The following is a 24,454-nucleotide window of genomic DNA, read 5'->3' on the forward strand; positions in this document are numbered from 1 at the left end:
CACAGACACAAGTCCGCTATCAGAGGCTAAGAGGAGATCATTGGTAACTTTCAGCAGTGCAGTTTCTGTGCTATGATGCACTCTGAATCCTGACTGAAACTCTTCAAACAGATTATTTCTGTGTAAGTGATCACAAAGCTGAGCTGCAACTATTTTTTCAAGAACTTTAGACATAAAAGGGAGATTGGATATAGGTCTATAATGAGCCAACACTTCTGAATCAAGAGTAGGTTTTTTAAGTAAAGGTTTAATTACAGCAACCTTAAAAGTCTGAGGTACATATCCTGTCAACAAAGACAGATTGATCAAATCCAATATGGAAGTGTCAATTAATGGGAAAACCTCCTTGAACAGTCTGGTTGGGATTGGGTCTAAAACACAAGTTGATGGTTTAGAAGAGACTATTGCTGTTGTTAGTTCAGAGAGATCAACTGGGCAGAAGCCGTCTAAATACAAATCAGGTTCTAAAGATACTTCTAAAGCTGCTGTACTTGATGATACATCACTGATAATAGTGGGAAGGACTCCATCAATCTTCTCTCTGATAGAAACAATTTTATTAATAAAGAAGCTCATGAAATCATCACTGCTGAGAGTTAAAGGAATAACTGGCTCAGCAGAGTTAGGACTCTTAGTCAGACTGGCTACAGTGCTGAAAAGAAACCAGGGATTATTCTTATTCTCTTCTATCAATGATGAATAATAAGCAGTTCTAGCTTTACGAAGGGCTTTCTTATACATTGTTAAACTATCTTTCCAGACTAACTGAGACTCTTCTAAATTAGAGGAACGCCACTGTCTCTCCAGCTTTCTTGCAGTCTGCTTTAAAGCACGCAGCTATGAATTATACCAAGGAGCCAACCTCTTCTGACTGATTACCTTCCTTTTCAGAGGGACAACATTGTCCAGTATTGTACGCATTGAAACTATAGTGCTGTCAACAAGAGAGTCAAGTGCTGCTGGAGTAAAGTTTATGTAGTCGTCCTCTGTCATATCTGCACATGGCAGTGAAGAAAAGGATGATGGAATTAATTCTTTAAATCTGGTTACAGCATCCTCTGATAGACACCTTCTATATGTAAATTTCTTCTCAGAAACTGTATAGTCAAGTAATGTAAACTCAAAGGTTATCAGAATATGGTCAGATAAGACAGGGTTATGAGGGAACACTGTTAACTGTTCACTCTCAATGCCATAAGTCAGCACAAGATCAAGGGTGTGATTAAAGCAGTGAGTCGGTCCGTGAACACTCTGAGAAAATCCAATAGAGTCCAATATAGAATTAAAGTTCATATTCAGGCTGTCATTTTCAACATCTACATGAATATTAAAGTCACCCACTACAATGACTTTATCTGTACTCAGCACTAACTGGGATAAAAACTCTGAGAATTCGGACAGAAACTCAGAATAAGGGCCAGGTGGACGATACACAACAACAAACACAAGAGGTTTCTGTGATTTCCACTTTGCGTGGGAAAAACTGAGAATCACAGATTCAAAAGAGCTCAAACTAATCTTGGGTCTGGGACTGATTAGTAGCCCTGATCTGAAGATAGCTGCCACTCCTCCTCCTCTGCCTGTGGTTCCAGGAACGTGAACATTTAAACAGTCAGAGGGAGTTGATTCATTAATGCTAACATGAACCTCCTGCTGCAGCCAGGTTTCCTGTATATATATCTTCTTTTATAATGAAAAACAGAGAAATAACTTTTGCCAACAGCCCACTTAAGATGTGTTCTTTTTTTAGTAGGAAGAGCATTTAAAACATCCTATGTTGCAGCTTAAAAAATAAGGCTAAAAGTTTCATGCCTTATGCAACTCCTACTCCTTCTTTAATAACAAAGCAGTTACATTGATAAGCTTATCAATTTATGTGTTCACACAGTTTGGGACATGCCCGTAAACCTCCAAAGGGAGGCAACCAGGAGGCATCCTAACCAGATGCCTTAACCACTTCACATGACTCCTTTCGATGCGGAGGAGCACCGGCTCTACTCCGAGCTCCCTCCAGATGGCCGAGCTCCTCACCCTATCTCTAAGGCTGAGCCCAGCCAACCTCCGATGGAAACACATTTCAGCTACTTGTATCCGGGATCTCATTCTTTCGTTCACGATCCAGATCTCGTGACCATATGTGAGGATTGGAACAAAGATGGACCAGTAAATCAAGAGCTTTGCCTTCTGACTCAGCTCCTTCTTCATCATGACAGACCGGACTGACGAAGTGCTGACGAAGCCCCAATCCATCTGTCCATCTCTCGCTCCAACCTGCCATCAGTCGTGAACAAGATACCCAGATACTTAAACTCCTCCGCCTGAGGCAGGGACTCATCCCCAACCCGGAGAGAGCATTCCACCTTTTTCCGGTTGAGAACCATGGCCTCGGATCTGAAAGAGCTGATCTTCATCCCGGCCACTGCTGAACACGCTGAAGGTCCTGGCTTGAAGAAGCCAACAGAACCACATCATCCACAAAAAGCAGAGATGCAACCCTGAGGTTCCCAAACCAGACGCTCTCCTCTCCATGACTATGCCTTGAGATCCTATCCATGAAAATTACAAACAAGAATGGTGACAATGGGATTCCAACTGTAAACAAGTTAGACTTAGTGCTAAGACTGCGGACACAGCTCTTGCTTTGGTTATACTGGATAGCTTGTAAAATTGACCCCATACTCCCTCAGCACTCCCCACAGAATCCCAAGTCTACAAAACACATATAGACTGGATGGTCAAACTCCCATGATCCCCTCAGTAACTCTGCCAGTGTAAAGATCTGGTCCACCGTTCCATGACCTGGGCGAAAGCCAGACTGCTCCTCCTGAACCCGAGGTTCGACAATCGGTCGGAGCCTCCTCTTCAACACCCTGGAGGAAACTTTTCCAGGGAGGCTGAGTGGTGTGATCCCCCTATAGTTGGAACACACTCTCTGGTCCCCTTTCTCAAAAATGGGAACCACCACCTAGGTCTGCCACTCCATAGATGTTGACCCAGACATCCATGGGACATTGAAGGGGCGTGTTAGCCAAGACAGACCCCGCATGTCCAGAGCCTTTAGCAACTCAGGGCGAATCTCGTCCACCGAAGCTTTTTAACTACCTCGGCGACTTCCACCATGGTGATTGACAAGTCTTCCCCCAAGTCCTCAGTCTCTGCCTCCTCAATTGAGGGCATGTCATTGGGATTGAGGGCATCCTTAAAGTGCTCTTTCCAACGCTCGACAATATTCTCAGTTCGGTTCGGATGCACTGGGAAGCATCTGGGAAGATCCATGCGTTCCCTTTATGAGCAGGACAACCGAAAGTCCTTCTCCATAGTTTCCCCGAATTCTTTCCACACCCAAATTTTAGCTTCAGCAGCCACCAATGCTGCAGCCCTTTTAGCCGCTCAGTACCTGTCAGCCTCTTCGGATGACCCTCGGAACAAACTAGCCTTAAAAGGCCTTCTTTTTCAGCTTGACTGGCATCCACCAGCGGGTCCTCTGGTTATCACCACGACAGGCACTGACAACCTTCAGGCCACAACTCTTGGAGGCTGCATATGCAATGGAGGTCCTGAACATGGTCCATTCGGATTCCATGTCCCCAACCTCCCTCGGTATGTGAGAGAAATTCTCCTGAAGATGTGAGTTAAAGACTCTGCGGACAGGGGCCTCTACCAGACAACAAACTCTGCACTCAGGTGATGAGTTGACAGCTCTGCCCCTCTCTTCACCCGAGTATCTAAGACATACGGCCGCAGGTCTAATGACAAAGTCGATCATCAACCTTTGGCCTAAGATGGCTTGGTACCAGGTACACTTATGAGCCAATTTATGGCATTGATGTCCCCCAGAAGAACAATGGAATCCCCAGGTGACACCCTTTCTAGGACGCCACCCAGAGAGTCCAAGAAAGCCGGGTAATCTGTACTTCTGTTTGGTGCATACGCACAAATAACAGCTAGAATCTTCACTCTTGCGACTTGCTGCTCCAGTGAGGCGACCATCTCACTCATCAGAAAGAAATCCAACGCAGAGGTGATTAGCCAAGAGCTTGTGACGCCTCTTTACATGGACAACTCCATGAGAGTCCAGCCTTCTCCAGGAGTTTACAGTTCCAGAGCCAACGCTGTGTGTGGAATTGAGCCCAACTATATCTAGCTGGTAACGCTCCACCTCACACACAGGCTCAGGCTCTTTCCTCACCAGCAAGGTGACATTCCACATCCCTAGAGCCAGTTTGCATCGCCAGGGATTGGCACACCCAGGTCCCCGCCTTCGCCACATTGCACCCGACCTTGAATTTCCTCCCCACGAGGGGTTGGCACACATGGAGTATAATCTAAATCTATGAATAAATAGTTGATCATTATAGTTAGTTTTTTTATTAGAAACAAGCCACTCCAGATTCATGATTCTGACTGATCACCTGATGCCAATACTGGCTATTTCTTTTACAAGAATAAGTATCAACACGGATGGCATTGGATAACCAGATTTGACATACTGAATTGAGAAACAGCATCATGATCACAATAAGTGCAGTCTTATTTGTCAGGAACAGTTAAGCTAGAAACCTAAAGACACTCTGGATGTGTTGAACCTGCTTCTTAGGACAGGCTCATGAGTGATGTACTACAAAGCAAGATTAATAGTGAACTATGTTGAGCTGAAAGTCAGAGTTTTCATTGTCATGAAAGTGACTCTTTTTTAATTGGGCTAGATCACTGTGGTACTTTAGGCTCATCTCATAACCTGCTCCAGAGCTATTTAAGTTCAGAGTTTTAAAAAACCTCAAATATATAACATCCTGTCAATAATTAATTTCCTGATAATATCCCACAGCAAAATCAGACTGAAACAACATTTAAATGGCATTGGGCAGAACTATTGAAAGTTGATGTTTGACACTGTAACCAAACTGAAAGCACTTAACTGACATTTTGATAAATGACTTATGTGATTTCCCCTTCATTGTGGGACCATATCCGAGCTAAATGTACTTCTTATCAAGTCAAATAGAATAGAAGTACTTTATTCATCCCGGCCGGGAAATTACTTCGCAGTTGCAGCATACAGACAAGTAAAAAAAAAAAAAAAGAAAAAGAAAAATGAAAAAATATATATATTTACAGCAAAAGTGCAACAATGCAAGATTGAGATTACCATAATGACAGTTAGTGCAGAACAATGATTAACTGTTATTATACAGAGTGATGGCATGTGGCAGGAAAGATTTCCTGTATGGAAAGATTTGGCAAGTACTGCCAAAAAGTACTTTTTGGCAGTATTCCTCTTGTCTTAACTGCAGCAACTATTTCTTATGTAATGATCTTTCTAATATTCACATCTCTCCATTCACACAACTTGCTTTATTAATGAATGAATTGCCAGGTGTATTTGGCACGGAAGCAGTATCAAATGACGTGTAAAATGCTCCTTTTATTTGTGCGCACAGAGAGCCTGGGGAGGAGAGCTTGAGTTAACAAAGAAAGATTAAAACTACTGTCCTTGAGAGAAGGTTTAGGTTTTTTTGTAACCAGCTAGCACAAAGGAAGCCTGCTGGTGTTGAACATGCTTTTTTGTACACCACTCTGATAAGTCATTTGGTACTTAATGATATGTTCAACTGTTTTTTGCTGCAATACAAGATTACTGGAATGAAAAGTAAATAATTGCATGACAGTGTTACCCACTGCGGGAAGTTACATATTTGAGTCCTTTTGTGGGCAAAAATTAACACTGTTTTGCAATTTTTCTACACTTGTGGACAAAAATAAAACAGAATAAACCACAGTTTAGAAAACATGATAATACAGAAAACAAAATTTCTAAAAACGTGTCATGAAATTGTAGTATTTTTTGTAATGTTAGAACGGTAACTGAAATGTGTCTTTTTTGCTATAATTATGTTTTTTTCAGCTTTTGTGCTCACTCACATAAAAAGGGACGTTTTACCCATACTCATTTGATGCTCTTCTACACGTAATACACCAAGTGCCTACACACAACAGAAGAGTTAATGATTCAGACTGAAAGTTATAAATGAAAAAAAGAGGTAGCAAAAAGCAATTGTGTTGCTTTAGTTAAGATAATAATGCAGACTTTTGCTTTGTGGGAACAAGAGGACAAGGGAAATATAAAATTATATTAACAGTTAAATATTGCGTATACTCATCACAATGAAAAAGGCAACTGACTTGAAGTTATTTTCCCCCAAACAGTGGATCTAATGATGTCACCTCGCACACCCCTATTCGTGACAAGATCATCGCTCAGAATCAAAACTACTCCTCATTTCAACAACATCCACTGCAGCTGCTTACTGGTTGAACTATTTGCTAAAAGAAAAGTCTCGTTATAACATAAATCTTTCATTTTTCAAATTGAGTGTAGTATGCTTCTGTAATTCTGCATGTTTTGGTTGGTTTTGTATTTACCAAGACCAGGAATGCTTGCTTATAAACACATCTTTTTGTACTGTATATATCACATATGAATATATACAGTATACGTATGCGCAGATATGTCAAATATGTTTGCAATGCATGTCTCTCTTTTTTTTTTATCAATGAGAGAACAGTCCTGATATAACATGTGTTGTTCCTCCTCCTTTCTCTGGCCTTCTCTGTCCCCTCTGATCCCAAACAACCTGTCTTACTGCTCTGCTCCTGCAAACTGTATATCTTCCCTCTCTCATTCTATTTCCTATTTCCTGCTCCTGTCTACTTTGTCTCCTTCTTTCTTTCCTTTGTCAACTTCTTCTTTCGCTCTTTTTCCTTTTCACACCTCCCCTTGCTCCCACTCAGACTACGCAGTGTGAAGATGGAGCAGAGGAAACTCAATGATCAAGCTAACACCTTGGTGGACCTGGCAAAGGCAAGTCCTCTAAGCTACCATTCAAAATGTAACTTCATTTTTTTACACTAAACTGTCAATTCCAACATTAAAGTTGATTACTTATTATGTTCTGTTTAATGTATTTGAATTTTAGATTATATTTAATTGTGCTGCTGACTCTGACGGACTGCGTTACACACCGATTTCTCCCTGCACTATTACTGTCAGATTGAGTTGTTACAGGTTCAACTGCTGATATTACGAGGGCAAGTTTCCTCTGTTTAATGCTTGTGGTTGGAAAAGTATGGTAGATGAACAGTAGACTGACAGAAATAAATTATACAAAACAAAGGCGCTTAAAGTGGAGATCTAGGCTAGTAACTGTAGAGATATTGTTGTTACAGGGGGGAAAAAAGCAGCAAAGCAGCTTGCTTTTTTATTAAATTCTGACAGACAGCTCTGCAGGGCCCCTTTAGCCCTTCTTTGTCAAAGGTGGACACTATAGCCCCCCATGCATATTTATTTTGTTTGTTTACAATTTTGAGACAATGGCATGACATGATGGGTGGCTAGTCTTGTATTTACAAAGTCAAAATTTGTTTACTGAATAGCAGCTTGATATTAGCTATCTGGCTCGTTGCTTAGTCCAAAGGTTCTATGAGGACGTGCCGTTCTATGAGTCTTCTTTAGCTTTTATTTAAAGCTATTTATACATGCATCGGCACACAGGTTTACTCTAAAATAGTGTGTCAGTACCTATGACTGTTTACCTGCATGAAACAAAACCAGCTGAAACGTGAATGGTTCTCAGTTTAGAAATGGTCTTTTGGTTCCGATACTTGCTGACAGACAATGTACATTCAAATGTATTTATCTGTTAATACAGACTAGTTGGCCAAACATCTGAGTGAACTACACAAGGCTTGAAGACCAATTCATGATTTGAAAAGCAAGTTTAAGAGCTTGAAGATCCTGCACCTAACCCCACAGTGAAAAAACTTTAAGAGGGTTAATACAGTCATGCCTCAGTAGCTTGTGTTCTTCTGACCCATCAGAGTAGAAAGGGGGTTCAAAGAAAGGTGCATGTCTGCAGCCTCAATTGATGTGGCTGACATTTGCACTCCAGTGTGGATTTTAGCGGGTTCTAAGGCCAGTCCCTTTAATGTGTGTTTACTTGCCCTTACTGTGCTCAATGGTCGGATCTATCTGTGTGCATCCCACAATGGTTTAACAGCTCTCTAAGCATAGCATGGGAGGCAGAGCATCTCCATGGTAGCACTTTATGGCATTTGTGCATTTGACTTTGAATTGGCCTCTAGAGTTGTCCTCCACATCCCATTGAGCTCTTGATGAAGGCTCTAAGAAGGCTCTGTTGATGTTGTAGAGTTTTAAGCTTTCTTGTTACCAAACCAGGCAGTGAACAGATTTGTATGTCAGACCTTACACTCATAGGTGATGGTTCTATCAATCAGTAACTACTGTTTCGCAAACTGTGACTCCCAATTATGCTATGGGCCATGCTCATAGCTATAGTATTACTCATCTTATCAGCTTCCATGTCTGATAGGCAGAGGTGGGTAGTAACGAGTTACATTTACTCCGTAACATTTACTTGAGTAAGTTTTTGAAAAAATTGTACTTCCAGGAGTAGTTTTAAATTCTTAAAAATTCTATACTTTTTACTTTTACTTGAGTAGATGTGTGCAGAAGAAACTGTCCTCTTACTCCGCTACATTAGGCTACAATGAGCTGGTTACTTTTCTTTTTACCTCTTTGGTATTCTACGCCTCATTATTTTTATTGTACGCCTCATTTTAATGTTTTATTCTGACGAAGAGAGAGACTTCCGCCAAAGGCTCTACCACGTGACTGTGTTTCACCAATCAAACGTAGCCGTGCAGTCTCGTCACGTGACCATAGTCAATCTCAGCGGCGGGACGGGTTAGCTTTACAGTTTACAGTCGTAGCAAACAAACAAAGAAACGGATGAAAAATGTCAGAATCAACGGTGGGAAATGAAGACGCAGACGAGGCCTCATACTGAAAGCATGTTTACCTTACAAAGAGTGAGAAACAGCAGCTACATTATGTGTCTTCTGTGTCAACCAAAACAAATGCACATTTCAGCAGAAACTCAACATCTAACTTGAGGAAACATGTAGCGGTAAGTTTCCTAAATTCGTTCGTTTTCCCCATGGATAGGTGAATGTTTGTTTTTTAGGTTACATATGGGTTACATATGTTTTAAACATTTCCTAAGTCTCTCTTATTTTTTATTGAAGTACTTGAATTTACCTGGATTATTTTAATTTAAGCTATTTTGTAATTAATTAAGTAATTTTAATTTATTTTATCAATTGGATGAACTCTAATATGCCTAAAGATGATTATTTAGTATTTTTGTCTGTCTGATTGAATGCTTGTGTTAATAAAATAAATCAGACGTTACTCAACATTTACTCAGTACTTGAGTAGTTTTTTCACCAAGCACTTTTTTACTCCTACTTAAGTAATTATTTGGATGACTACTTTTTATTTTACTTGAGTCATACTATTCTGAAGTAACAGTACTTTTTTGGCTACTCTACCCACCTCTGCTTATAGGAACCTCCATATTGTACAAAGGCAGGTTATCGGCTGGTAGCTGAATGGTATTCTCCCTTTTGTGGATTCTTTATGATTCAATTCAATTCAATTCGTTTTTATTTATATAGCGCAAAATACAACAAATGTCATCTTAAGGCACTTAGATAATAAAGTCCAATTCAAGCCAATTGGAATTCAATTAATTGTAATCATAATTATTCATAAAATAATCCAATTTGTTCATATAGAGCCAATTCAAAAACAATTTCCTAGCTAAGGAAACCAACAGATTGCACTGAAACTTATACATGTACATAATATCATTTGAGAAATTGAACAGGGGAAAAAGAGAGTAAAGTGAGGAAAGGTGTGACAGATGAGCTCCCCCAGCAGTCTGGGCCTATAGCAGCTTAACTATGGGATGTTTCAGGAATGTCAGGACTGTCTTACCTGGGATTACCCAGTCTGGATGGGCCCCATTCATTAACAACTGGTTCCAGTGTGATGCTAGGTGTTCATGGGATGCAGTTAGTTACATTGCTTTTGCCAGATGGTGTGTAGTGTGTCAGGGCCTGGTGCAGACCAACTCTTTATACATGCAACCCTTTCTTGGTTGTCTGCCACCATGATGGTGACTGGTTCTTGTTCTGTGAGACTGCTGTGGTCAGCTCTTAGAGAAAGACAGAGAGAAAGAAGGGAAGAAAGAAAGAAAGAAAGACAGAACTAATTAGTCTTGAAAATTCTCACATTTTATTGTAAGAATCACAAGACTATTTGCAGATCAAGCATACTGTGATACTGGCCACCACTGCAGCTACTAAAGAAATCTAACTGCCTAAATAATGGAGACACTTTTAATTACATAGATGCATTGTATCTATTGAATACAAAAAACATTAAAAGCCTTCTACAGCTAAATGGACTGGAGAGAGTGGTTGTTAAATCTATGGACAGATCAAATCTAAGCTGACTGGCTGAAACTATACAACTGATCCTCATACTTCCTGACAGTATTTCCTTCCCTTTATACTGAGTAGGTAAACTTACTCTTAGACTTAGTTTGAATGTATACTCATGGAATTTGTGATGAACACGAAAGCTGTTTTTTTTCCATTAGCCATGTAAACATTTTGTATCTGCCAACTTTAGATGATGCCAACAGCTTTTTTGGACAATGATTTGTTAAATCTCTCTCCTGTGTTCTGCCCCCCTCCTCTGTCTTCTCTATCCTTCTGCTCTTGCCTGTTCCAAAACACGTGTATGTTCTCTCCTTCATTAGACCCAGAATGTGATGTATGACCTGGTGTCAGAGCTGCAGGAACGCAGTGAGGAGCTGGACAAGCGCATCGGCACACTGGAAGACAAGCTGGACTCGGTGACGGGCAGCTTGCAGGCGCTGCCTTGCCTCATCTCCCAAGCCATAACCCAGCAGCAACAGGACTTCCTGGATGGCTTTGTTCACCGCTTTCGGCCCGCTTCTCTAGCATCAGAGCGTTCTGAACACTCTGAGCGATCTTGGACTTCCACAACTCGTAGGCGACGTTCTCCCTCTACAGCACCACACACCTCTTCTGATAGTGGATAACCATGACAAAACCTCTGTAATCACCATCAGGCTCTGCCTTTCCCAAACTAACACGTCACCTCATTCTGGCCCAGCCAGAGCCTTCCCTGTTTCCACTTGTGAGTCCATGTCTGGACTACTAATGAACCCACAACTTGACCCATTGCCTAAACCTTGCCGTTATTCTCTCCCTCCCAGTCACCCCTTCTTTCCTTCCTCCCCATTAACCAAAAAAAATCCAAAAACCAATTCCTCTGTGACTGAGCCTCTCAGCACAGGCCTGGATTAGAGCTACTAAAAGAACTAAAGAACAAAGAAAGGCAAACTAAGACAAAATATTAAAAAAAACACAATTCATAAAAAAAAAGAGAGATAAAAAAAAATCAAAAGATGACAGAAAAACCGAGATATGTAGAGATATGGTTTATGTTTTAGCCATTGTATGGCTGTTCAAGTTAGCTTTTTTGTAAAAGCCCTTGTATAGTTAAAAATGACTGAGTTCAGGGTCGCTGGGGTGAGAGCTGGCTATCACACCTGAGAGTCCTTAACCACGAGGGGGAAGGTGGTCTGTGGAGATGAGGGCTTCGGCTCACCTGCTGGCCCTCTTAGACCATGGAAAACACCTCTCCTCGCATCTGTCCGTTTATCTGTTTGTCCAGTGAGGAGAGTGAGACAAACTATATGATTTTCCTCTCAAGTGTCATGGATTCTTTCCCATAGGTTAGGGTGAAAGCTTTAAGAAAAGTTTGGAAAGCTCTGACTTGAAGTCAGTGAAAATGCACTTAAGGGAAGGGAGAAAACAAACACAAAAGAATAGCAAAGGGGATTCATATGGCATTAATACTTGGTAGGGAAAATGTACACATTTGCCAACTTCAAGGTATCAGCTTCCTTGTTCTTACCAAGGGGAAAAAAGTGCGACTATCTTTTTTAGTTACATATTGACATGTGATTTTTCAGTGCCTGAATGTATAAATAGTAGAGGGTTATTTAATTACTAATTTCAGAGCTTTTTTACAATGTTAAAGTCTGAATACAGCATTGCATTCCTTTTTCAGATACATCCCTCTCCAAAAATGTAAAGAAAATGTCTTACTGTAATGCATAACATTGCCTCCATTACACTGCAATTCCAAATATTTTGAAAAACTTTTTTATTTCTACTAACACAGTGACAAATTAAAAGTTCAGAGAATGAGCAAATGTGAGACAGACAGAGTATATTGTCAGAGAGAGAGTGTTAGCTTTAGCTCAATGCTGCACACAACTATGAAATATGAAGGAGTCTACCTTTTTCACCTCTTCTAACTAGAGCTTCCTGTTGTCTTTGGAAAATGGCATGGCTTAAAGTGTGCTGGTATACAGCCACACAGGCATACATCACTGGTTGAACTAACAAACTAACCCGACTCTTTTGCATGATTCTGTGCAAAAATGACAAAGGATCAGTATCTTCCACAGATGGCTTGATTATTTTCTTGGTTTTGCTTTTATAATTTGAATTCATTTTGTTTGATGCTTCTCTGTTTTTTGTCTTACTAGGATATCTAGTGTTTTTAGAGTTGCAGAACTTAACGAGTTGCTGTAATGTAATTCTGTAAAGCATTCATTGTTTAAGATAGGAGATGAGTAAAAATCACTCATACAAAAAAATCCTGAAAGGATATAGTTAAGAGTGCTGAAGAAACTTTGACGGGTACAGAACCATGAACTGATCCCTCACCAAATATAAAATTCACACACTGGCCCTCTCGCTGACTGTTTGACTGTTATAATTCTTATGTCTGCACTGTATATATGAAATAAGCCTTAGAAGAGCAGAGGTGACTCGTTAGACTTCGAGGGTGAAGTCATTAACTAAGTTCCAAAGCAGTGTAAAAAATTCAAATTTTTGATTTTCAGAAAATCTGCAAAATAATAGGATAATTTAGATGTGTTTCTATTAAACTACTGTTAAATATTATTATGGGTTGTTATATTGAGATATAAGCAAGGTTAGCACATTTTCCAGTCAGAACTGCAGAGGAAAATGATGAATGATGAATGATAATTAAAGACACCCATCAAATATTATCTGAAAACAAACATTTTATTAATGAATTGATATTGATTTAGCAACATACCAGATTCCAGTATTTCCATCCAGCCTTTTTAAACTTACAACCCAGCACATAAGAATAGCAATGTAATTTTCACTTTTTGGCCTTGGCAAATGGTTGTCTTCATAGCTGGCCTGGCTCAATTCAAAGGTTTAAATTAACTTGGTTTAACTAAACTACCTACACTACACCACAATAAAACTTAATAATTACCATGTTATGATATATTCGTGTCATGATTAAAACGTAAAAATTGCATGTTGTGGTCAAAAGGGAGGTTTCAGTGATTCTCTAAATAGGTGGCTAAGCTAACTGGTAGCTGATAGTAACTTTATATTTACTCTACAGACCTGTAAATTGGTAACTCTCAACAGGAAAACAGTTTTGACCTTTTATATGACACAATAATGGATATGATTTAAAAAAAATATCATAGGCAGCATTTGACACATCCCAGAGCTATGAAGAATTACAAAGCTGAAGACAAATGTTTCCCAAAGCACGTTTAAATAGCACAGTAAGTCAGCGGGTTAGCACGCTAGCATGCTGTTGTTTGAATGATAATCTGACACCCAAAGGAATGGACGTGTTCAAAATCATCTTTGTTGCCAACAGATAGAATCTTTAGTTTTTCTTTTTATCTCAGTCATAATTTTTTCTCAAAGCTACTTCAGGCTCGAAAGGGTCTAAGTCAAATCTAGTTACACAGTCAATAAATCCACTGTACCAAAATAGTTGTTTGCTGAATGGAACCTAATAATGCATGATTATTTGCTTTTTGTTTCCTTTAATTTTTGAGTTGATGAAGCATGACTCTTTGATGCCCCCATGTCCAACCATTTCTCTTACAGTGCTGTACTCCACCTTGATGATATAAAGGTATCCATCACATTATTGAGTCTGGACAGCTATTGGAACTCTATCTACTTGATTTGATGACACCTGTTTTTATCTACGATTTCCACCTCTTTATCTCTCCTGAGGTTTAGCCTTACAGTGTTTCATTTGCCAAGATTTAGAGCATCATGTCCACACTACGCAAAGTGGTTCCCAAACTGCCTGCAGCAAAGACCTTCAAGGGATGCAAAAAAACAGAAGAAAGGAAGAAGCAAGGAAACCTCAGTGTGTAATATTCAGTTAGACCAGAAAGGATAACAAATGTTGGAGTATATAAGCTACGGAGAGGTGACAGCACAGGTGTTTCAGGATTCCATCCTTCATCAGGTAGCTAGAAAGAAGTTAGACAGTAAAAGATGACAGCCATAGCTCATTTAATGACAAACATCGGTTTTTGCTCAGGGGGGTTGTGAGCAGCAATAGTGGGTGTCCTGTAAATATGACCTCATTGTAGATGTCACCACTGAAACAGGACAAAGGTGAAGCACATGGGGGAAAAAACTAGCTGGGTGCAATGCACAACATCAAAACAGTACCTAGAAAGTGTTTGATGGATTTAGAATTTAGAAGATTAAGAAGTTAAGAAATAAGATTTTATCTGTTTTGAATTGACAGATTATGAAGTACAGTACAGGTTACGTTGATGTTTACTCTGCTGTAATGGTTTGTTTTCTCCTTATCCTATGATCAACAAAGACCTGCCAAAACAGCATTCCAATATTCAATGACCTAATTTCCTCCTCCAGAAAAAAAAATGACACAAAGTATTTTGTATTGAAGTGAGGGACATTCATGATGTTATTCTGATGATGGTAGATGGGTTAGTCAATGTGACATGCATCCCAGTCTTTTATTATCCAGAGAAGTAGGCTTTCCTTGTAGAACAGGTATCAGAACACAATTCTGCTGAAAAATAAGGAAGCAAAAACCCAGAGAACAGAAAAAATGTAACCCAATCATTGTTCTGTGTACACTGCCACATGAAGCATAATGTACGTAGTAGCACTGGAATAAATCAACTTTTAATGGATGGCAAATGGGTTCAACATGTTCTCTGTATACTCTTCATTGATCCTTCGTTTTGCAGGCAAACTTTTGTCTTAGCAAGGAAAGACACCAAGCTTAAAACATTAAAGACTATCTTCAGCTATGGTCGTTACTGTTTTTTCTGTTATTTACTTTTAAAGTTGAACCTTTTTATTACGAATAAGAATTTATTCTTTATTTCACAATAAATCAGTGTTATTAGGTCTGACATTTTCATACTTCACATACAAGGGCCTTCTGGAGAGGACAGGACGTGACAGCAGCCTAATGCCAACTGATATTTTAAAGGATAGTTAACAGTAACAGACACTACAGGTTTGGTCCTCTAAAACTGTGAAGTAATCTTAAGACATGATTACACAAAAATATTAATATTCACATAAATACAATTCCAGAGGACACACAGCTGCTTTGGCGCTGTTCCAAGGTGAGCTATGGGCTGTACACACTCATTTACACACACATCCATTAATGTTCAAATAACAAGCTACTATTCATGTCTACATGCACAAACAAGGCTCAGCCTGATATATTACACTCAATTCACCAGGGACTTGGCAGCAAAGTGATATATCCCACAAGAGTGGCAGAGTCAGTCATCCTATAGTTGTTACTACACAGCCCTAAAGACACGCAGCAGTGGAAACAAAAGGGAACAGCTTGGCTGCACATCAGTGGTCCAACGAGGACAGAATAAAGTGGATTTTGTCTTCATGATGCAAAATGCTTATCTGTGACTTTAAGTGTGCGCTAACTGATCAAAATCTCGTGTTCTAATCCGCTTTAAGAAATGGGAAATTTGCTTGCTGGTTATTGTATCTGGTCATACCCAATGTTGATAGTGCCCATAAAAAGTAAGACATCCTTCCATCATTCTCTAACAACAATACCTTATTCTTGTCCTAAAAAAAGCAGCCTCACATTACCAGTAATTTCCCCAAGAGGGAAGTGAAGACCAGCCCATAGTGGCTAAGAGAGAAGGAAGCTGCAGATTGAAGATGACCCTCGTATTTGGGAAGAAGAGGACGAGGAATCAGTTTATGTGAAAAGGTCCTTCAGGGACATCTTGGAGCAGATAGGGGGAAGTATTTAATTCATTTATTGCATTTGTCAAAGTCCACACTTGTCTCTTTTTCAACCTGGGAAGAGCTAGCAGGCAAGTATATGCACTTAATACCCTACTTATGGCTTTCAGCTGACATGGTGTGGCATACACTTGGGGAAATCAGAGAGAATGGGAGTATTGATTTTGTTTTTCGCCATTTTAATGCACAGTGGGGTAGTTAAAGGGCCTTTTCACTCCACCAAATGTCTTCTGAGTATAATGTGTTTCAGCATCCACTGTTTGTGTCTTTCTGTCTGCATCTTTCTGCATGTTGCCCATTTCTCTTTGAGATAGGTGAGGCAGAAGGAATGGAGATTAATTAGTTGATCTATTGGAAACTACCATGGCCCACCTGCTTAAGTTAAGTTAGCTGTGGAGACAAAAAAGTGCTATTTTGAAACACAGCCACGTGTAATCACTTTAACACATAAATGTACACACACACACGTACACAAGTATCTCCGAAAAATGCAGTCGTAAGTTGTCCAGAAGCTTAGCCTACTGAAAGAGATAAACGTGACTTAGAACAGTTAGCTCGATGTCAGAGGAGCTTTAATCAGTGAATCCTGGATTACAATGGTACGAAAAGGAAAGCACAAATCCTTGTATGTCTCGTGAAGTCAAACTCAAACTTCTTTTCCTTCGGTGGATCAAAAAGTTCCTTTTTCCAGTACTTTGGTTTATTTACTAAACATTTTAGTCTATATTCCTCTTCAGCCTCAGCTTTGGTTTGTTTTTGGTAATGACTGACAAACAGTAGAATGCCAACACACCATGTGATGCATTGGCATTTGCCTTGGAGCACCACTAAGTAGTTAGAGGCTTTGGATACAACCAGGTTAGCTGCTTCGCTCTGCTACTGTTCCTCATGTGAAGCCAAGCTAATCCTTGGTTAGCTGTAGCTTCATCGTCGACATTAAGACAAAAGAGTGGTTTCAGTGTCCTAATAAACAAGAACCTTATTAAATGTGTAGTACCTTAACATCTGTGTTATCCATGTTTATGGTTTACTATCCATCTCATATAGTAGTTTAAGAATAAGTGTTAACATATTTACATTGAATGTGTTTTATCCAGGACATTTCACATAATTGTAAATGAGCATAAATCACATATTTAATTCATAGCCATTAGCATGTCGTAATCCCCCCCACCACAACACACATACATATGATCTTGCACCATTCTCCGTATTACTTGCAGAGGCACCATTGCCTGCAACAGAGGCCTTGCAGAGCAGATGAGGTAGGCCTACGCCGAGGCTACCGGTGAGACCCACAGGAGAGAGTGGGTTGCATTATGTGTTTACTGTATCGTATCAGCTATGAGTACTGCAGTGTCTGCGTTTGAATGTTTTCCAGAGGGGCATTGGGGGAGTCGACTGCAGATGTCCTTGCCCTGAGCTTTCTCTTAAGGAAAATTTACACTGTTTTTGGAAGAATCGCTGGCACACATTGGCATTAGATTATGGAGGAGGAGTATTTCCTCGAGTGGAAATGGAATCGTTAGACAAAACATGAAGCATGGTATCATTTCTGAGAAGAGAGTGTTCGTAAGACATGTTGGACATTGGTTATAATACCATCACAGCCTTCTGTTTGCTTTTGGAAACAGAGAAAGGGGGATTGAGGAGCTGTAAAAGAACCACTGGAGCTTGCTGCCCTCTAGTGCCAAACATCCAGCCCCCCTGTGTAACACAATATGACACAGCTGAGGTGACAATGAATTATTCATGAATAATGGAATGATAAAGCAGTATTTTACAGATGTAAGATATGAAATGTAATTGATAATGCAGGGCTGATCACAAAGACTTTTTTGTGTGTAAATGAAAGTTTAATCTTTGGGACAAGCACTTGTTGATTGTCTAAAGTGATATCTGTAATACTTTAACTACAGCAAAACACCAAAAGCTTTTATACACACCCAGGAGTCCCTACAGCAACATTAATTAATGGATTATATAGTTTTTGCCCTTTTCTTATTAATAACACAACATGGGTGTAATTTCCAAGCTGCTTAAATGGCACAGAAACCCTTTACCGCTGGGCTACGTGAATCATTTCAGTTTTCCTCTCTTTCGCCTTTTTATGGATGTCAGCTGTTTGAGCCTCTCTGTGTTCTCCACAGATTAGCCTAGTCGTGCCAGTAAGCAACAGTACAGGGGCGGTTCGTGTTTAATGATTAAGCTTTTACTCCTCCTCAGTTCTCCACACTCACTAGCCAATTGCAGGGTGCATGTAAAACTGAGCGTTGTAGTTAGAAACTGTGTAAGGTGAGCTGTAGAGTAGGTCTTGTGGTCACAGCAGCCATTTTACCGTTTGTATCATTTCTGCTGTTACCTTGAAAAGAGACACTTCATGGCCTGCAGGAAACCAACATCTTGATGGCAAGATATTTTGGGTAAAATAAGTCAGGTAAGCTGTTGTTTTGGGAAATTTTGTTGGAGTCTTAAAAACTAGCATGGACTGTGTTATTAATATGTTCCCACTTTGACATGTGGAACAGTTTCATGACTGTACTTGTGTATTAAGAGCTTATATAGTGCCTTGCTGTGAGTCACTATTCGGTTTAAATTGCTCTGTTATTAGTCTAATCTGGGCTGCAGAGTAGGCACGCTTTGGTTCTTCTATGACTTGTCATACTGTGTCAGAGGCACTGAAGCATTTGTAATGCTGAACTTCAAAGTGTTTGGTGGGTTTAAAGTGGCTGTGCATTGTTTTGAGCCACGTGGGACATGGAACTAAATACTATTGGAGTTAGTCATCTTTCAAATAACACAGACATGGGCCTAGTTGTTTTGCCTCATCGCAAACCTCATTCCTGAAATTAGAGGGCTATTTATCTATTAGTTACATTAGTAATGTATGAACAGTACTAAATGTATGCTGTTACTTGCTATCTGATATATCTGTAAATCAGAACCAGTTTCCTAAAGAGAACACTTAGTATCAACATAACCAAACCTTGCAAACATATCCACCAGGTCCTTTGAAAAAATTTAATGACTGCTTCTATTATGTATTCATTTAAAGAATTAAACCAGGGTTTCACAATGATCCAGCAGGATATTTTTTTGTTTGGTTTAACTCACTGTTTTATTGAATGTGTTGTGAAGTTCACTTCCACAATTCTAATTTTGTTTTCTTCCCCTCCCACACAGTTCCTCCTCCTATCGCTTCATAAAAATGATGTGATATCTTCTCTCTTGGTGAAAACCTAGATCTGCAGCATGGACACAAAATTCAACCGACAAGGACACAGAAGTAAAGTCGGGTTCTCTGCTAAGAAAAAGACCTCCAATAGGGATCCAGCAGTGCCTGTGTGGGTTGCTCACACACCCACACCAGATAATAGAACAGATGACAGCAGTGATGGCAGTAACTCTACATACTGCACATCCAGCAGTCCACCTTGTTCTGAAAAATACAGCAGTGACAAAAAAGGGAGCGCGAAGGGCAGGTTGAAACCCCTCATCCCTCAGTCATGGGCTAACGTCTTTCATAGATTTACAAAGGAAAGTGACTCTGAACCCAGCAAAACTGGGATCCAGATTCTTCCTAATGGGACCAGGGTGAGCCCTCCTGTAAGTCCCTTGCTGGAGCGCAGGAATTGGGATGAATCATCAGGGAACTCCAGCAAGAACTCACAGAAGCCTTTGTTGAGGGAAAGTCCCATTGACCTGTTTTGTCAGGGCCAACGGGAGGAGTCTCTGCTGACCAGCATCCACCCTGCAGAGTATTATGCTGAAAAGCTGGAGGTTTATCAGCAGAAGTATTCTTACCTGAAATCATGGCCAGGGTTGCTCAGGCTTATGGCTGGATTTCAGCTCTTATTTGGGGGTATGGTCATTGCTTGTGTCATTGCATACATTCAGAAAGACAGTGAGTGGTCCAACTCCTATGGACAGTATAATGGTGTATATAACAATGGCTTCGGTCCATCTGGCTACAGCTACAGAGGTCCTATGACTCCCTTTGTTCTAGCTGTAGCTGGTGTTGCCTGGATCATTACCCTGTGTCTCCTGGTGATAGGAATGACTATGTATTATCGGACCATCCTCCTCAACTCCCCCTGGTGGCCCCTGACCGAGGCCCTCATCAACGTGGCACTGTTCCTCCTCTACATGGCAACGGGGATTGTATACTTGAACGACTTGAACCGTGGCGGACTGTGCTACATGACAATAGGTGTTAACCCCATCATGGCCAATCTGTGCCGAGTGGACGGGGGCCAGATGGCAGGGACAGCTTTTATCTTCATCAATATGACGACGTACCTTGGAAGCTTCTTGGTAAGCCTGAAGATGTGGAGGCATGAAGCTGCTCGTTGGGAGAGGCAGTACTTTGAGACAACGGTAGGCCTACCTTTGTTTTCACTGTAAAAGGTCTGTAGGATGAGATCCTATTGCTAGTACATAACATAATCAATGTGAAGTTCTATTTAAATTCAATTTGTAATTTTCAGCAGATTTTTTTATGAGATTCCTTTTTACTCCGACTTTCCCACATCCCATTCAGTGTGAAACAGAGGGTTGTCTAGATGCATCTCTCCGCCCACGTGTCATTTTATTGAAATATTACATTTCAGATGAATCATCAAAAACATTGCAGGCCACAATGAGGAATACTGTCAGGGATACTGATAACTTCTGTATGATGATCTGCAGTGTGCTTGCCGTTTGTTGGTTTAGATGTGTCAACTTTTTCTGCTGACTGATATCATGTCACTCAACCTCAGTTTAAGTTGAAATCTGTTTTTCTCTACTTTATCGTCCTTTTTTCTGTATAAAGTGTTTGTCAAACATTGTTAGGTCAAAGGTGAATTGGAATTTCTTGTCACACTTTGTCCATGTAGCTTGTACAATATAATTGTATTCTATCAATAGACAAAATATTTAAAAGGCGAACAGCCACGTGCATCTGTTAATGCTGGCAATGCAACTATATCCATTTTTTGAGTCTCTTTTTTAATTGTTTTGTTTTACTCATCAGTATAATAAATGTAAAAGAAAAAAGGTGTAATACCTTATCAAGTATTTGAAATGAGGTTAATAAGCCATTACACTGGCTTCCAGTACAGCTGTGAGGAACCGACCAGGATCTGTAATACTCACACATTAAACAGATTTACTGAGCCCCCTTTTTCAGTCACATTCAGTCCCAAAGCCTTACTGACAAACTGCTCTGTGCGTTTGTCACGTCCAGGCTGGAGTATTGCAATGCTTTTTCAGCTGAGCGTCCAAACAAGAGGTTACATTTTGTCTTGTTGAATAGAATTTAAAATCTGTACTGAGTACAATGCCCTCAGTGGCGTTGTATGTATGTATAAAATGTATACACTTAATTCAGTCTGACCTTTGGACCTCTTCCAAAGCCTCGTATAATGATGACGCATGCAGACATGATAAACGATAGTTGATTCATCATTTCATTTGTTGGTCCGGGTTTTCTGAATAACATTTTTTCTCTTTTATTCTCCATTCCAGGAGAAGCTTCATCAGTCCATCCCACTAACCACTCAAAAAACAAAACACATCTCATTCCAGGATCAAACAGATCAGGCTCTGTCTAAAGATGATTGCTATCAGCGTGCACTCCATTCTGATGTCCAGATGACCCCTGTCAGTCCCAACAGAGCTACAGCATTCAATTACATACCCAAAGTGCGTGTAATTGCAGACTACATCTTGTAAGTAAATACTTAAACTGAGCATGCTGAAAAGATCAATTGAACCATAAAATACTGGAAAATAATCATTTTATTTGTCACGTTATGTCATCGTCTTTGTAGGAAGTATCCAGAGATCAGCTGTGAAGAGGAAAGGGAAAAGTACAAAGCAGTTTTCAATGACTAGTATCAGGAATACAAAGACCTTCACAGAGATATCATCACCGCTCTTAATAAGTTCAGGGAGTTGGATGCCATGATGGAACAACTCCCTAAAGAAGGAAAAAGCCTGGAGGTGAGACAGATGTATTCCAACCTGTATTTAATCATTTCCATATGAACCTTTTCTGCTGAGCTTCCAGGAGAAGATGAGGCATTCCTGGCACACAAACACATTAATCATATATCTGTTTTTCCCATAGAATCAACAAAGAATTCAAAGCATTTTGAAGAAATATCAAGAGAAAAAGAGTGTAAGTGATGGGGCACAAGTGTCTTATTTGTGACTGCTCACTCCGAAACTAATAAAAAGTCGTTTGATAATTGTAATAGTTAACACAGAATTTGTTGTTATGCGAACATCCAAAGAATGTGAGCCTGTAACTGTTTACTAATGCCAGACATGTTGAGTCTAACATAAATTGCCAGTCTGAAAATTCCTATTTAGCATTGCTGAAAAACAGAATTAATGAGCTAACAAAGGAAGAGAAGAAGGGAGACTATAGTCATAACCCAGAAAATGTTTTTGTGTGTTTCACAGGACCCTGCTTTTCTGGAGAAGAAGGAACGTTGTGATTACTTAAAAGCTAAATTAAGCCACATTAAAAACAAAATCCACACTTATGACCAGGAGACTGCAGCAAGCAGTCGAACATAAAGAACAATTAAAGGACAAATCCAGAGTAACTGATGAAAAAAACACCACACGAGATAAACAATCCTCTCATCGTTCTTTCATGGTTCTCTGCTGTTTTGCACAGTGAGTGCAATGAACATCATCTGTACTGATTTTAACACTGCATAATAGATAGATTATTGGCCATTACAGTTCATACATTAACATATGTTCGAGTTTACATTCATTCCTGTTTAAGACAGACTTATAACTCCTGAGTGACAACATTTCATAAGAAATGGTTTTGCACAGCTCTACTGCTAATACGTGTGGCACGTCCTTTTTATCTTTGTGTCTTTAATGTGGACTTAGAAGAACAACCTCTTTACAATCAAACTGTGTCAGTGATTGCTGCAAATTTGCAAAAAGTTACTGTTAACATAACTGTTTTGTTTCCTGTTTGCAGTATAATTCTGTTTTTGCTTTTTGTTCTGTTTATTTGTCAATAGTTAATCCAACTACATTATGCCACGGTAACAGCTACTGTGAATGAGCATCAGTGGCTTAATGTTGTTACAAGCTTTGTCCTTTTTTCTTTTATAATAGGAACTGAATATCAGTCTTCAGAAATTTAAAAATGCAATTGTCAAATTGACTGATATTGTTAACCAAACATATAACAGACACTACATATCTTTCTATTGAACTTTGACTTTAGCCAGGGCAGGAGCCTATCCCAGCTGCCATCCCCCCAACAAACACCAGATGTATGTTTTTTTACTGTTCCTTTTCTGGGTTTAAGTCTTTGTTGATCCTGTGGAAAATCAAACAAGGCAGCCTTTCAGGAAACTGTGGAACAAAAATATTCTACCACCTAAGATGTACAAGAGTATACAGAGTTGTCAATTTGCTATAAACAGCAAAAGTTTACTTCACTGCGTTAATCATTATCATTGACATAGGCCATAAAGTGATGACATACAGTATATTTTCATATTTTGTCCATCCTGTGGAATCTGATCATAACTTGTGCTGTGTCATTGTAATAAAAAACAAATAAGTGTACCTTGTGTGTTCATTGGTCATTTGCAACTTTAAGTACAGCTTTACAAGGAACAAGGATGTTTGTTAAAGACTGAGCTGCTGGGAAGTAATCTGAAAACATATGAAGTTCAGGACAGCAAAACAGCTTAACAGGAAGATTTTGAAGCTTGTTTTGCAATTTCCAACAAATTAACTCATTTAAATGACCCTAATATAGTGTTGAGGTTTCAAATCAAAATCAAATCAAATTTATTTATATAGCACATTTCATGTACAAACAGTTCAAAGTGCTTCACATAAAATAAAAGCATTGCAGCAGGGAGTGGAAGAAGCATTAAAAATACATAAAAGAATATAAAGAGAAACAAATAAAATAATTTAAATGAACTTAAAAACAAGCAACAGTCCAGATAAGTTCAAAGATATCGTGTAGATTTCATGCATAGACACATGAGAACAGAAATGTTTTTAACCTGGATTTAAAAATGTCTCCATTTGGTGAAAGTTTAATCTCCACTGGCAGTTTGTTCCACTTGTTGGCAGCATAACAGCTAAATGCTGCTTCTCCATGTTTAGTCTGGACTCTGGACTGGACCAGCTGACCTGAGTCCTTGGATCTAAGAGCTCTGCTGGCTTTATATTCTCTGAACATATCACAGATGTATTTTGGGCCTAAACCGTTCTGGGATTTGTAAACCATCAGCAGGCTTTTAAAATCTATTCTGTGACTGACTGGAAGCCAGAGTAAAGATTTTAAAACTGGTGTGATGTGTTCAGATCTCTA

General features: G+C 39.6%; 2 protein-coding genes across 3 annotated transcripts in view; both read left to right on the forward strand.

The window, feature by feature from the left end:
* kcnn1a (potassium intermediate/small conductance calcium-activated channel, subfamily N, member 1a) overlaps positions 1–15,117 on the forward strand; it is a 113,299-nt gene extending 98,182 nt beyond the window's left edge. For both annotated transcript variants that reach the window (XM_075484153.1, XM_075484154.1), the window contains exons 8-9: positions 6,793–6,862; positions 10,689–15,117. In XM_075484153.1, the coding sequence (XP_075340268.1) occupies positions 6,793–6,862; positions 10,689–10,994 (376 nt within the window). In that variant the 3' untranslated portion in view covers positions 10,995–15,117. The remainder of the gene's footprint in view (positions 1–6,792; positions 6,863–10,688) is intronic.
* Positions 15,118–18,451: 3,334 nt separating this feature from the next.
* On the forward strand, positions 18,452–23,658 carry LOC142398437 (MARVEL domain-containing protein 2-like). The gene is made up of 6 exons (XM_075482420.1): positions 18,452–18,538; positions 19,285–20,478; positions 21,610–21,812; positions 21,915–22,086; positions 22,214–22,264; positions 22,552–23,658. The coding sequence occupies exons 2-4, from the start codon at positions 19,354–19,356 to the stop codon at positions 21,976–21,978; spliced, it is 1,392 nt and encodes a 463-aa protein (XP_075338535.1). The 5' UTR covers positions 18,452–18,538; positions 19,285–19,353; the 3' UTR covers positions 21,979–22,086; positions 22,214–22,264; positions 22,552–23,658.
* The last annotated feature ends 796 nt before the right edge of the window (positions 23,659–24,454 follow it).

Source organism: Odontesthes bonariensis, chromosome 14, assembly GCF_027942865.1.
Source record: "Odontesthes bonariensis isolate fOdoBon6 chromosome 14, fOdoBon6.hap1, whole genome shotgun sequence".
Taxonomy (NCBI): Eukaryota; Metazoa; Chordata; class Actinopteri; order Atheriniformes; family Atherinopsidae; genus Odontesthes; species Odontesthes bonariensis.

What these genes read in the sequence shown, in the direction of transcription:
- LOC142398437 (XM_075482420.1), top strand. Translation starts at nt 19,354, where the DNA reads ATGGACACAAAATTCAACCGACAAGGACACAGAAGTAAAGTCGGGTTC. An exon ending in GGCAGTACTTTGAGACAACG is followed by an intron (nt 20,479 to 21,609) that starts GTAGGCCTACCT and finishes TCTCCATTCCAG; the next exon opens with GAGAAGCTTCATCAGTCCAT. An exon ending in GTAATTGCAGACTACATCTT is followed by an intron (nt 21,813 to 21,914) that starts GTAAGTAAATAC and finishes TCGTCTTTGTAG; the next exon opens with GAAGTATCCAGAGATCAGCT.